Source organism: Globicephala melas, chromosome 1, assembly GCF_963455315.2.
Source record: "Globicephala melas chromosome 1, mGloMel1.2, whole genome shotgun sequence".
Classification (NCBI taxonomy): Eukaryota; Metazoa; Chordata; class Mammalia; order Artiodactyla; family Delphinidae; genus Globicephala; species Globicephala melas.
Window position 1 is genome coordinate 172,613,786 of NC_083314.1, and position 15,899 is coordinate 172,629,684.

General features: G+C 53.9%; 1 protein-coding gene across 1 annotated transcript; it reads right to left on the reverse strand.

Annotated features, from left to right (window-relative positions):
- Nucleotides 1-2,249: 2,249 nt before the first annotated feature.
- On the reverse strand, nt 2,250-10,187 carry PLA2G2F (phospholipase A2 group IIF). Its single transcript, XM_070045367.1, is given in 8 exon segments — nt 2,250-2,630; nt 2,632-2,717; nt 5,018-5,100; nt 5,329-5,355; nt 6,508-6,545; nt 6,548-6,692; nt 9,144-9,185; nt 10,072-10,187. Coding segments are annotated over 8 exon segments (918 nt in total).
- Between the last annotated feature and the right edge of the window lie 5,712 nt (nt 10,188-15,899).

Below are 15,899 nucleotides of genomic sequence, written 5' to 3' on the forward strand. Positions count from 1 at the left end.
GAAGGTGCGAAGAGATGACATTAAAAGTCAGATGCTGAGGATTCAGATCCCAGCCCCATCACTAATGACCTGTGTGACTTTGGGCAAGTTACTTACCTTCTCTGGGCCTCGGTTTTTTCAACAGAAAAGGATGGGGCAGAGGGAGAGCATTGTGGAGATGGAGGCCTAGTAAGTACTCAGCCCAGTAGTTGTTATCATTGTCCGACCGCTGGACCACAGCCCCACTTTCCAACCCTCCCAACAGTTTTGTCTCTGCTGGAGGAGGGCTGCTTCGCCCAGACCAGGAGCGGGAAAGGGATAGGCCCTGCCCGATGCTGAGGGTCAGGGAACCCACTTTCCCCAGAGCTGGAGACCCGGGAGGGAGCCACTGTGCTTTTCCCTGGCCAGTGGGTGCCTTGCCAAGGAGGACTCAGCAGTGGGCAGTGGAAGTAGGAGGCCTTTATTAGTTTGAGGAGGGGTGCCACGTCCTGTGGACAATCTCTGGGGGTTGCAGTATCTGGGAGAGTCTGGGGTGAGGCAGGGGGCAGGCAGGACCCCTTAGCAGCAGAATCCCGTCCCAACACCTAGACTTTTAGGAGGGGAGGCTGTCTGCACGGGTAGAGGGGCACAGCCAGAAACCCAGGCTCCCACAGGGAAGGGGCCCAGGCCTCTGCTGCCCCGCCTCTGGGGGGCTCCCCATCCTGGCTCCATTCCTGCTGGGGGGGCGGGGCTTCAGCTCAGAGTTGATGGGGTCAGCTCAGGAGCAGGTGGGCTCCTGAGAGCATCTCGGTGACTGGGCAGGTCGGGTGCGGGCCCACGGGGGACCACAGCCATCACCCCACGGCCAGCAGGACAGCAGGGGTAGAGCAGCAGGGAGGCCTCCCACACACAGCGACAGCTGCCTCCAGAGCCCAAGGCGGGTTTCTAGAAGCTGCAGCTTGGCGGGGCTCTGTCCAGTCCTACCGTCTTTTTTGTAGATGTTCTCCCTACCCCGACGTCCCTCCCCGCCTGTGCTCGTCTTGACTGTCCCTCCCCCCGTGCCAGTGGTCCTCGGCGGCTGCAGGGTGGGTCGGGATTCTTGGCGGATGTTCTCGGTGTCCCGGGGGGTCAGTGGCCCTCAGGGTTCACGCTGGCTGAAGGCAGAGGGTGGAGCGAGGCAGGGCGCGCTGGCTACTTGGAGGCCGCTGACCCTGAGGTCAAGAGGCGAGTTGAGGAAGGACTGGGAAGCTGGGGAAACAGTAGTGCTGGGGCAGAGTCAGGAAAGCGGGTCCGCTGAGGCCTGACCCTCCTCCTGTTCTGCCCGTAATCCCACAAGCCCCAGCGGGAACCTGGGCCCCAGGGGGGACCCCACCCCCAAGGCTCCTCTGCTCCCTCTTCTCCTGCCACGACCTCTCTGGTCTGGACGTCTGGCCCTCACCTTGTGTCACTTCTCCCACTCTCTCCCCTCCCTTCCCTCTTCACATCCTGCTGCCTTCTGGAATCTTCCCCACAGCCTCCTGCCTGGACCTGGTCTCTCCTGCCTTTGTCTCCTCTTCACGGAGGTGGGTCCCAGCTCCCGGCTTCCTCCCCATCGAGAGGGCTTCTGTGGCCAGGCTGCAGCCTCGCCTCTCCTTGCCCGGGGGAAGAGTGCTCTGGTCCCTTCCACGCCCTGGCCTGGTTGCTGCGCGGGGAGAGATGCAGGGGGAGCGCCTGGAGGCCTGGGGCTTCCCCCTCCCGCGTTTGTCAGGGACCCGGGCAGCCTAGGGTCGGGGCGCCCCTCAGAGCAGTTCAGCATTGCAGGGCGGCAGCCAGGGTGTGCCTCTGACATGAATGGGTCGGCAGAGGACCCGAGTGGTGGGGACACATCTGAGTGTGCGCCTGGGGGCGGTGCATGTGGGCTCTGCCAGTGCCCAGTGCTCTGAGGCCCTCTGGGTAACTGAGGCCAGACTTCAGGCCTGGGACGTTAGCCCCGTGACCATCCTGTGGTCTGGGCTGGGACTCATGTGCTACTTTGACAAAGGCCAGGATGGGGCCACCTACCAAAGGGGCTTTGGAGGGCTGCAAGGCTCCCAAAGCAGGGCTCACCCTGAGTCATCCCCTGAGAGCAGCCGAGGGGCCCCAGAACCAGGCCTGTGACCAGCGCTCTGTCTGCCTGGGAACCTGGTCCTAGGACACGCCAAGCTCTGGGCCCATGTTGGCCGCCCCAGGTCTGGCTCTCGAAGACTCCGGGCCCCAGCCTTGAGGGCCTGGCTGAGGACGTCAAGCTAGTGCCAGTGAGAGGCCCCCCTCCCTCAGAGGCCCCCAGTCTTTCGTAGGTCTTGCCTTCCACACTCGGGAGAGACCCCAACAGGGCACATGCCCCCTGCCACGTCCAGGATGAAGCCACACCCAGGTCTGGGCTGGAGGAGCCAGGTGGCCAGGGCCCCGGCCTTTCTGAGTCCTCTGGGGCCGGTCTTGCTGGAGGGCTCCGAGGAGGGCAGCCCAGGGGCCCCCGACCCGCCCCCACCTCCACCTGCTCCATCTGGCTGGTCCCCAGGACCGGAACCTCCAACCCTCCTCTCTGTCAGCCCCCAGAGGGCGCTAGGGAGGGGCGGGGGGCGTGGCCCGTAGATGCTGCAGTTGGGCGTGGGGCTCTGGCGGTAGGTGTTGAGGTAGTTGCCACGCTCCTTCCTCCCTGTACGTCTGCTTCTGGAAGCGCAGGACCACGCTCTTGTCACACTCGCACGTCTGCTGGTCACGCTCCGTCTGGTTGAGCTCGCCTGTGGGGAGTGGAGCACACAGACTCTGAGGTCACAGTGGACCTCGGAAGGGGGTCTCGGGCCAACAGCACCAGCACCGTCAGCGGGCCCACCCCAGGCCTGCAGGCTCAGACACTCGGGGCCCAGCCTCTGTATTCACAGCCCTCCAGGTGCCCCTGGTGCATGGGAAACAGAGAACCCCTGAAGCCCAACAGAACAATGTCAACAGGGGGAAACTGAGGCCCAGGAAAGGGTGCGTTTGTCTAAGTCATCCAGCAAACCCAAGGCAGAGCTGGGACGGAAATCAGGCGTCAGGAACTCACCCCCCAGCCCAGTTACTTTCTACCATCGCAGGCCTCTCTCAAGCACAGAATCACAGCACACCCACCCTGGAGGGAGTTCGTGGTGAGGACGGAGTGAGAAAAACACTTATAAAGAGCTTAGCTCAGTGCGTCCCAGGGAGCAAATGCTGTCGTAGTTGTTATGGGCCTTCAGAAATCATCTACCCCATAGTTCTCAGCCTTAGGTGCGCATTAGAATCAGCTGGAGGGCTCCTGAAAACCAAGGCTGCCCAACCCCACCCGTAGAGCTTCTTCTAACAAGTGCTGTTGATGCTGCAGGTTTGGGGAACACCTCTCGAGAACCACCCACTAGCCCAATTGTTTGCAAACTTGCAAACTCTCCATCAGCAGAATACCTTCTCTGACGTGAAACTCTTGGCCAAAGACTAATATATCAAACAGCCGAAAGAGGGAACTTCCCTGGGGGTCCAGTGGTTAAGACTCTGTGTTCCCAATGCAGGGGGGGCCCGGGTTCGATTCCTGGTTGGAGAACTAAGATCCCACATTCTGCAACTGAGCCCGAGAGCTGCAACTAGAGGGGCCCGCATGCCGCAGCAAAGACCCAGTGCGGCCAAAATAAAAAAGAATAAAAAAATTTTTTTTAAACAGCTGAAAGAGAAGCCACTAGAGCTACAAAATACATTAAAGAGGCAGCTGGACCACCGATCCAGGGATAACCGACCCCCCACTAGCTCTCACAGCAGTTGACCTGATGACCCCAGAAATCCCCAGAACCCAGTGTGAAAACCACTGCTTGGGTTAGTCCATTGTCTTGGGGGTTGAGGAGGGAAATTCCTCTCCATGAACTGCTTAATGAACTCCTCTCTCAAGCCAGACCCTCCACCACACATCTGAACAGCAGAATATGAGGACCAGACAGCCCTGGGCTGCCGAGGGTCCCCAGATGTGCCCAGTTCCCCACCAGACTCCTTCCCAGAGAACAGGAGTCTTGAGTATCTTTGCAAAGCTGGCATTGCTTGTGAGCTCTTAGTAAGGGATGACACACAGCCTGGTGAAGATAAGGAGACAAAGGGAGCCCAGGGCTGCCCACGGGGCTGGGCCAGGGGCACCTGCTACCCCAGGGTGGGGCACTAGCAGGGGCTGGGCAGGGACACCTGGGCCATCAGCTTTGATGCTGCGCCCCTCAGGTGGGGAATGCGTCCATGGTAAAGGAGGGAACCTGCCAGGCCTGGCTCCGGCACCTCGAATCCCCAGAAACCCTGGGTGTCTAGGATGGGGCCACGTCATCTGCTGGGGTCCCAATGACAGAACTAGAAGGGAATGGGTCTGCTCAGATCCAAACCCCTCAATGTGCCCATGGGGAGACTGAGGCCAGGTGGGGAAGGACCCTGCCCAGGGCCATACATGCTGGGAGAACATGGGTTCCAACCCAGGTCCCCTGACTCCCATGCCAGCCTGACACAAAGTTTCAGGATCATCTGAGGATCTGATTAAAAACAGAGAGTCCTGGACCCCACCAAGACCCGACCCACTGAATCAGGATCACTCCCTAAGCTCTCCGAAGCTTAGGAATCTCAGGGACTGGGGCACCTGGGGGCCAGTTCAGGCCCGGGGGCTCCGAGCACATCAGGGAGATGTGCCAGGGCCACAGCCAGAGTTATTAGATTCGGCAAACAAACAAGCAAACGAAAAACAAGGTACCTGGTTAAATCTGAATTTCAGACAATAAATATTTTAGTATAAGTATATCCCCAATATTGCATGGGATATACTTATGCTAATTCTTCATTTCATACTAATACTTACTAATTTTATGCTAACATTTAGTTTTTAGTATAAAACTAAAGTATTTAGGATATACTTACATAAAAACATCTTTCATTGTTTATCTGAAATTTGAATTTAACTGGGCATCTGTATTTCATCTGGTAACCTGGCCCACGGCCCTAGCACAGGCTGAGGGGGCTGGCAGTACACACTTCCATGAGGGGAAGGGGCGATGGTGGGAGAGGGACTCACTGCAGACAATGTTAGTGTTGTTCTCGATGGTGTAGTCGTAATGGTCCACATAGGTGTGGCAGCCCAGGTCAAAGAGCTTCTGGGGCTTCCCTGGTGGCGCAGTGGTTGAGAGTCCGCCTGCTGATGCAGGGGATGCAGGTTCGTGCCCCGGTCCGGGAGGATCCCACATGCCGCGGAGCAGCTGGGCCCGTGGGCCGTGGCCGCTGGGCGTGCGCGTCCGGAGCCTGTGCTCCGCGGCAGGGGAGGCCGCAGCGGTGAGAGGCCCGCGTACCGCAGAGAGGAAAAAAAAAAAAAATTTAAAGAGCTTCTGGTAGCAGCAGTCGTGGACATGGCAGCACGTAGGGGCGGGGAAAGGAGAGCAGGCAGGCATAGCCAGGCTTGGCCCCTCTCCCACCGGCAGTGACCTCTATCATGATCATCTGTTCCTGTCCCTCACGAGTCAGACCTTCAGACTGAGGCCCAGAGAGGGCAGTTACTGGCCTTAGGTCACACAGCCGGGAAGAACCAGGCCAGTGCCCCAGGTTCTTGTCTGCGATCCCCTCCCTTTGCCCTCCGCCCAGAGCCCTAGCTTTCCCCCCGACCCCCTGGAGCCCTGGCTGCAGCTGCAGGAGGGGTCAGGGTGGGAGGGAGGGGCCTGAGTGAAGTCAAAGTAGGAAGAGACCGGCTAGAGGCAGGGGCTATACCTGGCTGTGCACGATGGCCAGGGAGACACAAAGGCCTGGAGAGTTAAGTGGGGCTTGGGGATGGGGGACAGGAAGCAAATGTGGTGTGGCTGTCCCACCCCCTCTAGTGGAGGGCAGGTAATTAGTCAACGTGCATTTATGAAGCCTCTGCTGATACCAGACTTGGTGCTTCGGGGGGAGACAGGAGCAAAGGATGAGCCACGGCTTCCAGGAACTCCCGGTCTGATGGAGGAAGCACAGTCCTGTCCACCTGAGCCTCCAGTCTGAGGGGCCGTGGTCACAGCCCTTGCCTTTGTCAAGTATAAGCTGTGTGACTTTTGCTCTCATGTGTATTTGGAGACAGGTCAAAGGCGCCTTCCGGTGAGAACGGAAGTTCAAATGCCTCCAAGCCCAAGACCTTGGAAAGGGACAATGGAAAGTGTCCAAGATGGGACTTCCCTGGCAGTCCAGTGGTTAGGACTCTGCACTTTCACTGCCGAGGGCCCAGGTTCAATCCCTGGTTGGGGAACTGAGATGCCACAAACCTCGCGGCCAAAAGAAATAAAAATAAAATAAACATGCCAATGATAGAATTAAAAAAAGAAAACCCACAATGTTATACACTTTAAAAAAAAATGAAAGAAAAGAAAAGAAAATATCCAAGATGGTTGAGGAGGACACGGGTCAAAGGTCAGGCTTCTGGCCACTAACTCATCAAACAAGCCTCCTCCTTGGGGGAAGGGGTGTCTCCCACCTCTCAGAGATGGAGACAGTCTGACCTTTACTGTCCCTGCCCGGTTCCAGCAGACCAGACTCTCCAGGACCTACCAGTACACCTCACCCATGGGCAGGCCACGCCCCCCCACCTCCCGCAGTAGCAGCCGTAGCCCACGAAGGACAAGATGGCGTTCCTCCCTGTGTTGGCTTCCACCATGGACCTGAGGTTGAGCAGGCTGCTGTGGGCCGTGGGCAGGACTGCGCGAGAACCCAGGGGGTGCTGTGAGTTCCCTGCCCTGTGCGTGGCCTCTCCTGTTTGACTGGCTGTCCTTCCAACACCCCAGGGCTGGGGAAAGGGGAAGGGACAGAGGGAGCAGGAGAGGGAGAGCAGAGCAGGAGGAGGGTGCAATCTTCAAAGCAGCCGGTATGGTGCGTTACACTATCCTTACGCTGAGCCCTTTGGCCCTGAGAATATAATAATAGCATTTGCCAGGCACTGTCCTATGCCCCTTACATGCATTAACTCATCAAGGGCTCCCTGCAGCCCTATAGAGTGCTGATATTATCCCCATTTTACAGATGAGGAGACTGAGACCCAGAGCGTATAGTAACTTCCCCAGGAAGACATGGTTGAAAAGAGGTGAAGCAGAATTTGGACCCAGCCAGTGAGAGCCCAGTGCCTTATATACTCTAAGGGGCTTCACAAATGCCACATGCTCTTCTGAACACGATTCTGGGCCCCTCTGGCTTGGCCTGGCTCCTCAGCTCCCAGCAGGGACTCAGCGTCCCCACATGGCCCTGGGGCCAGTGCATCATTCAATGAACACACACACACACACACACACACACACACACACACGTATATATTTCTTCCCCTTTGTCCTTGTCTCACAGGTAGTGCAACAACCTTTCCTACACCAGCAAAATCAGCTTCCCGGCATCCTCAGGCAGCTCACCCCAGGGACATATTCTCCCCTCCCCTGCTTCCCTGCCTCCTGGGCTCCCAGATGTGCTGGCTCACTGCTGAGTCAACACCAAGCCTGGCATTTGGGTCCTTACCTGGTTGAGGCCACCACCCACACAGGCTGGAGGGCCGCTGTCATCCCATTTTATGGATGAGCAAACTGAGGCTCAGAAAGGTGAAGCTTTGCCCAGGTCATGCAGCCTGGAAGTGGCAGAGCCCAGACCTGAACCCAAGTTTGTGTGCCCCAGAGCTGGGATGCCTCCCCCACCCGGGCTCCTCCATCTGTGCCCGGGGCTGGGCACCCAGTTCAGCCTAACCCTAACTCTCTCCACATCCCCCATCCAGCTCCACGGCCTGAAAGAGGAAATGTACTGGGAGAGGGAGGAAGCTAAGAATTTCAGAAACGGAGACTGGATGGAAACCCAAAGACTGAAATTACTTGGTTCTGGAGACGTGGTTGTCCAACATCGCTAGTGATGACAAGGGACTCACCACCTCCACATGCCTCAGTGGGAAGAGCACAGACTTTGGAGTTAGACAGAGGCAGGTCCAGAACTAAAGCTCCCTGGGGCTCTGTTTTCCCATCTGCAAAATGGGAATAACAATCCCAGCTCCCAGAGATCGGGCAGGCCCGCTCTCGGGGCCTGGCACGCACCAGACCCTCGCTCCCCCCATGGTGCCCCCTCCCAGGGATTGTTGTGCCCCTGAGCCAGGCCTGCCCTTCCCCTATACCTCCCACACTCATACAGTCCCACAAGCAGACCCACACTCACCCCCCATGCCCGTACACATGCACACTCACTCCCACTCTCACACACACACAGCACCCAGAGCGGCCACGTGCACGTTCCACTCCGAGTGGAAGAAACAAAACCTGCATTCGCTCAGGCTGCAGTCTCTGCCCCAGGCCCCTGGGCCCGGCTGAACGTTCTAAATAACAAGTCACCTCGCCTGAATTCAACCAACCGTTTCTCACGTCTGGCCACATTTAACCTTATCTCGTTTCTGATATTTTCTTCCTTCGTCTCAAACCTGGCTGGGTTCAGGGAATGCTGAACAGGGGGACAGAAAGCCGGTGGGACATTCAGCCCATCTTCCGCCTACACAGGGCAACTGCCACCAGGACGCCTGCCTGTGTGTCAGGAGTCTCAGCTGGCCGGGGGGTGGGGCCCCCCAGAAAGAAGAAGGAAGAAGGCCCCCAGACCTGCTCCATGTCTTCCGGTACATCTCACACCCAGACACTGCTACACACCTGCCGTGTGAAGATGTGTACAGCCTACTTTCACATACACGCTCTAGAGACACACACGCCGCTGTGAACACACACTTACACAACATCCTGATGTGTGTTACACACATAGACATCACCACGTGCTCAGACACACCAACACACACATAGATACATGCGGCTATCTGCACGCAAGCTCACCAGCTCTGCATGTACACACGTACACAAACACGTTTTCCTACGTACACAAGCACCCTGGTGTCCCTAAGTGCCCTGACGCCAAGCCACCACCGCCACTTTACGATGCTTGTTCAGCTGTGGGCCCTGCATCCTTGAGGCCCGTAAATAGCAAATGCCGGCCGCCCGGGTGTGTTTACAGGTGCCTGGAGGAGTAAAGAGCCCCAAAGAAGGGATGAAGCCAGGCAGGGGCGGAGCCAGGAAGCAGAGACCCAGTGGCAGGCCTGAGGTCCTGTGGCCTGTGGGTGAGTCACAGCAGAAAGGCTGTGGGTGTCGGGAAGGAGGAGTTTCCCAGCACCTTCAGTCACCTCAGCTGGCCAGGATGCGATGGTGATGAACGTCTTCATCCCCAGGTAGGACCTGAGAGAGGAAGAAACCCTGGTCTTGGGTCCGTCCCTTCCCCCTGTGTGGGGTTCCTGGCCTGTGGCTCCCTCCTGGACCTCGTTACAGGTGTGGTCAACGCCATCTCTTTTTTTGTTGTTTTTTTTTTGCAGTACGTGGGCCTCTCACTGTTGTGGCCTCTCCCGCTGCAGAGCACAGGCTCCGGATGCGCAGGCTCAGCAGCCATGGCTCACGGGCCCAGCTGCTCCGCGGCATGTGGGATCTTCCCGGACCGGGGCACGAACCCACGTCCCCTGCATCGGCAGGCGGACTCTCAACCACTGCGCCACCAGGGAAGCCCAACGCCATCTCTTGATGCCCCATTTCCTGCTGCCCTTGCCTTGTGATTAGCTCCTCCAGGAAGATCTGAGCACCTCCCACCTCCTGGGACAGACCCCAGGATGGCAGAGCCCACAGGCACCAGGAGCCTCCTTCCCTCCCACTCTGAGCAAGAATCAGCTTCCAAGACAGGGAGCTCCTGTCTCATGGAGTTGGACCTTGTCACAGATCAGAACCAACCCCTTTCCATATGCACGCCAGGGAGTCACGTGACTCAACCTGCTGGCTGCCTCTTGCTCCCGGAACCAGGAGACCTGGGTCCCTGGGTTCTAGCTGCAGCTCTACTTCCAAAATGCTGTGTGACCATCCATAGATCCCTTAGTCTCTCTGGGCCTCAAGTGCCCATAAGGATTAGCTAGATGATCCCAAAGGCCCTTGTAGTGCTAAAAAGGCCATGACATAGCTCAGCCACCATCAGAGACTCAGAGCTCTCCTTTCTGAAGAAATGGATTCTAGGAGCCAGTTCCCCACCCTCATCCCTGCTGCTCTCCAAGGAGGGCTCCATCCCAGGGAAGCAGGCATGTACCTGGAGTTTCTCAAAGGAGAAGAGGCCCTGAGGCTCGGGCCCCTCCACCCAGAGGGGTGTCTAACCAGCCCCTTCTTCCTGAACTCTCTGGGGTTGGCCTGAGCCCCATCTGCCATGTTCCGGGTTCTGGGGGGCCAGGAACATAGGGCTCTCAAGGAGAGCCACGATCCACCCCAAAGTCTCCGGGGAGCAGGCCCCAGCTTCTCGTTGTTGCAGTGGCAGAGTAGTGCCGGGGCAATGCCCCAGGGCAGGATGCAGGTGACACATGGCCCAGAAAAAGGACGCTCCACCTCCCCCCACGGCCCTGCCCACAGCTGCCGGGTAACGCCCACTCCAGGGTGCTCGGGCCTGCGGGGCGTGAAGAGGAGGTGGCCCTTCCCCAGGCATCTGAAAGGAAATTAGCCCAAAGTTCTCTCTCTTCCCATCTGAAAAGGAGGAAAAAATTATCCAGTGACACTTGTTAAAGGACAGCAAGGCAGACTAATTATTCAAGGGGGCCATTGTATAGCGTAGGGACTGCTATGATGGGGTCTTGCGGTGAGGGAAAGAGATTGGATTCAACTCCAAAGAGAACAAAGAAAAGTGGGAATTTGTAGCCAAGGCAACAGCGTGGGGGTCAGAGGATGGGAAATTCCCAGGAGGAAACATCAGGGTTGGGGAGATTCTGGCTAAACCCACCTAATAGGATTCTTGCTGAAGGGAGGCAGGGTGACCAGACATCACCTGGGGCTGGTGGGGGCGGGGGGCTGAGGAACCCCATCAGATATCAAGGATGAGGGATCCTGGCTGAAGTGACCTAGCAGATGGCATGCTAAAACTGGACAACGCCTAGATGGACACGGAAGCCCAGAAGTTGAGGCCTAGAGAAGAAGAGTTCAAGGAGACCAAGCAAGTTTGAGTCAAGGAGAGGCTCTGCCCGGAAGGCCCTCCGTGTGGATATGTGCACATCTGTAAGCCATCCCTTCACATCTGGAAGGGCTTTAGTCCAGAATCGGCAGAGAACTGCCTACCCACATCTGCAAGCTGCTGGTGCCCACCTCTGGCTAAGACTGGAGGGGCACGGGCACACGCGTCCAGCAGGAAGCCCCCAGCTCACATCTGGAAGGGCGAGCCTGCAGATCTGGGCTACTCTGTGCCACCACCGCTGTCATGTGACCCGACACCTCTCCGGTGGGGACCGCCCTAGGCATCCTAGGGGGCTGGGCAGCATCCCTAACCTCCACCACTGGACCTGGTAGTGACCCCTCCCCATGCTCCTCTCCTCCTCCCTCCCCCCCGCACCCCCACTTGTGACAACAAAGGTATCTCCAGACATGCCAAATGTGCCCTGGGGGCCCAGTCACCTCTGGTTGAGATCCTGGTGGCCTGGGGGTCAGTGCCATTTGCCTCTTTTTGGGGGTGGCATGTGTGGGGGAAAGATGGGGCAGGGAGGAACAGAGGGAGGCTGGAGCCCTGGGAGCCCCCGGCTGTGGGGACCGTTGCACAGACAGGGACTCCGATCCCAGCACCCTGACTTCTTGACTCTGAGATCCTGGGAGGATAGCTCCCTTCCCTGGCCTCTGTGCTCTCAGCTGTAAGATGTGTATAACCGGGCATCACCGAGCAAGGATTCTGCTCGCAGATAATAACAGATTACAGGTGTTGTGTGCTGCGGGGGCATGCGGCAGGTGCTCAGATAAAGACCTCTTTGTTACCAAACAGAGGCCTGTTTTCCAGCCTTGAGGTGAACTGAGATGATGGGAGGGGAAAAAGGGAGGGGGGAAGAAGAGTAGCATTGGAAGTGAAAACTCCAAATCGTCTCCATTGGCCCTTCCCTCCCAATGGTCCCAAACTTGCTGGCAAAGAACAGACGGGAACCGCCCCTCTCCCCCACCAGCATTTCCCTTCCTACCCCCAGCTTTTCCAGCTTGCACTTCTGGCTCTACCAAACCAACTGGCTGGCCAATCCCACGTGTCATTTCCCCGTTCTCCCAGCCCTCACCCTTCCCTTGCCCAACCTCCTCTCTGCGGGTCCAGGCCCTTCTCTTTCCCAGGAAGTTATCCTAGAAAAGCCCCCCTGCGTCCAATCACACATCCCTGCGTGGAAGGTGTTGACCTGCGCTTGCTTATACAGTCTTTTGTAGGCACCTGTATGTGTTTCGGTCTGTGGGTCTTGACATTGCACTCAAACCAGGGATCCTGGAGAACAGGGGGCTATCATTTCCTCCAAAAAAGCCAGAGGTTCTCCTGGGACAGGGGCTGCATCTGCCGCATCAGACTGTGAGCTCCCTGAGAACAGAGCGTGGAGATGGAAGGGTAAGGCTGGTCTCTGCCTTCACTTGCCTGCACAGTTCAGTACTCGCTTTGATTTTTGCAGATACCTGTTAATAACTCACTCCAAAGGAGGAAGAACCAAGAAGTAAGGCCCAGTCCAGTCCGCATACTGATGATACAGCCGCCAACATGCAGGTAACCAGGAGGCACTTAGATCTATGCCAAGGAGGCCATGGCTGGGGCTGGGGTGGGGGAGCGGGCAGTGGAGGAGGCCCTGAGAACCTCTACATAGTCCTGTGCCATTTTCTCATCACACACTCCCACTGGCTGCGTTGGTTTTGGGCTTGGTGCCTTGAGGGGAGGATGGGCGCTCCCTCCCCCTCCCTCCCCCTCCCTCCCCCTCCCTCCCCCTCCCTCCCCCTCCCTCCCCCCTCCTCCCCCAGTCGCAGAGTGCTCAATATCCAAAGTCAACAATAGACTGGTCGACCCAGTAATTCCACTTCTGGGACTATAAACCAAGATACAAACCTGAGTAGCTCCCAGAGACAAATGAAAGAGGATGCTGACTGCGGCGTTCTTTAGACGCTCCTCCATCAGAAGCACGTTAAGTCAGGGAATTAGTTAAGCAAATGATTAACCATCCATCCATAATTATGTTTTCAAAGATTTAACGATACAAAAAACCTGGATATTAAAGGTAATGGCAATTCTGTAAAACAAACAAAAGAAAAGCGGGGTGGGCACAACATTGTCAAGCAAATATACCCCAATTAAAAAAAAAAGACTGTTGGAAACTAAAAACAAAAGGGGGGGCGGTTGTTGAGGGGTGGATGGGCACATGCATAAAAATTATCTGGAAGATATACAGCAAAACATTAGCCGTGGTTATTTTTAGACAGTAGAATAACTGGTGGTTTTACTGTCTGTCATTTTTTTGTGTTAAAATGAATGTAAGGCAGTATATTCAATGACTAAGATGAAACAGTCACTTTCCTTGAAAAACATGAATTCACTCAACTGGAAATAACCCTTACCTCTATTAAACAAATTGAACATGCAGTTTAAAACCTTTTCATAAATAAACCCCAGGTCTAGATGACTTCACAGGTGAATGTAACCAAATACTTAAGGAAGAAATAATACTAATTGTATCAGACTGCTAGGGGTGCCATTACAAAGTACCATAGACGGGGTGGCTTAAACGACAGAAATTCACTTTTTCACGCTTCTGGAGGCTAGAAGTCCAAGACCGAAGTGTCGGCAGGGTTGGGTTCATTCTGAGGCTCCTCTTCTTGGCTTGCAGACGGCTCCACACATGGTCTTTCCTCTGTGCATGCACATCCCTGCTGTCTCTTTGTGTGTCCACATTTCCTCTTCTCATAAAAACCAGTCAGATTGGATTAGGGACCACCCTAATGGCCGCATTTAAACTCAATTAAAACCCTATCTCCAAATACAGTCACATTCTGAGATAATGGAGGTTAGCTTCAACATATGAATTTTGGGAGGACACAATTCTACACAAATTCTTCTAGAAAATTTAAGTGGAGGAAATACTTCCCAATTCATACTATTAAGCCACTATTCTTCTGACACCAAAACCAGATAAAGACATTACAAGAAAATAAAACTACAGACAAATATCTCTCATGAGCATAGATGTAAAAATTCTTAATAAAATGTTAGCAAACAGAGTCCAACAAGATATAAAAAGGAAAATACAAAATGATCAAGTGAGGAATGAAAGTTTGGTTTTATACTAAAAAAATCAATCAATGATTAACAGACTAAAAAGACCCTATTAACAGACTAAAAAAGAAAACCCCTTAATAAATTCAAAAAAACCCATCCATTTGACAAAATCTGACATCTGTCCCTGATTTTTGAAAAATACTGTCAGAAAACTGAGATAGAAGGGAACTTCCTCAGCTTGAAAAAGGGCATCTACAAAAAAAACCCTGCAGCTACCATCGTACTTAATGGGGAAAGGCTGATTACTTTTCCATCTAAGATTAGGAACAAGACAAGAATCTCCACTCTCACTACTTCTATTCAATGTTTTACTGTTGGTTTTAGGCCGTTCACTAGGGCAAGAAAAGAAATGAAAGGCATTCAGATTGGAAAAGAAGTAAGATTGTCTCTATTGGCATAAACATGATAGTCCATGTAAAAAAAAATATCCTGTAGAATCTACAAAAAAACTGCTAGAACTAATAACTGAGTTTAGTAGCAAGGGAGAAGGATATAAGATGAAAATACAAGAAAATCGTACTTCTATTTACTAGCAATAAACAACTGGAAAATGAAATTGAAAAAAATACTTTAACAATAATATCCAAAAATATGAAATATTTAGGGATAAATCTGACAAAATATATGGAAGACTTGTGCATTGAAAACTATGAAACAATGCCCAGAGAAATCAAGAAAGACCATGTTTATGAATCGGAAGACTGAATATTGTTAAGATGCCAATTCTCCCGATTTGCTCTCTAAAGTCAATGCCCTCTCATTCAAAATCCTAATAGACCTTTCTTGTAGAAATTGACAAGCTGATACTAAAATTCATATGGAAATGCAAAGGACCTAGAATATCAAATCAACTTTGAAAAGAAGAACAAAGTTGCAGGATTTATACTACCTGATTTTAAGGCTTATAAAGTTACTTTAATCAAGACAGTGTAGATTGGTATAAAGATAGACAAATAGATCAATGGAACAGAATAGATGATCCAGAATTAGACCTATACATTTATGGAAAATTTATTTTTGACACTGGTGCAAAGGCAATCCCGTGGAGAATTTTCTTTCTTTTTGTTTCTTTTATTTATTTTTGGCTGCATTGGGTCTTCATTGCTGCATGCGGGCTTTCTCTAGTTGTGGAGAGTGGGGGCTACTCTTCGTTGCTGTGTGCGGGCTTCTCATTGCAGTAACCTCTCTTGTTGCGGAGCACAGGCTCTAGGCACGCGAGCTTCAGTAGTTGTGGCACGTGGGCTCAGTCGTTGTGGCTTGCGGGCTCTAGAGTGCAGGCTCAGTAGTTGTGGCACACGGGCTTAGTTGCTCTGCATCATGTGGGATCTTCCCGGACCAGGGCTCGAACCTGTGTCCCCTGCATTGGCAGGCGATTCTTAACCACCACGCCACCAGGGAAGCCCTGGTGGAGGATTTTCAACAATGGTGCTGGAACAATTGACTATCAATATGAAGAAAAGAGAGGAAGAAAGGAAGGAAGGAAGGAAGGAAGGAAGGAAGGAAGGAAGGAAGGAAGGAAGGGAGGAAGGAAGGAAGGAAGGGAGGGAGGGAGGGAGGGCAAAAAGATAATTTCATCCATACATCTCACCATATTCAAAAATTAACCAGAATGGATCACAGTTCAACAAGGGTGCCAAGATAATTCAATACAGAAAGAGGTCTTCAAAAAATGGTGCTGAAACAATTAGATATCCACATGCAAAAGGATGAAACTGGTTTCCTTCCCCACACCGTACACAGAAGTTAACTCAAAATGGATGATAGATTTAACTGTAAGGCTTAAAACTATAAAACTCAGAAGAAACTTAGAAGAAAAAATAAGA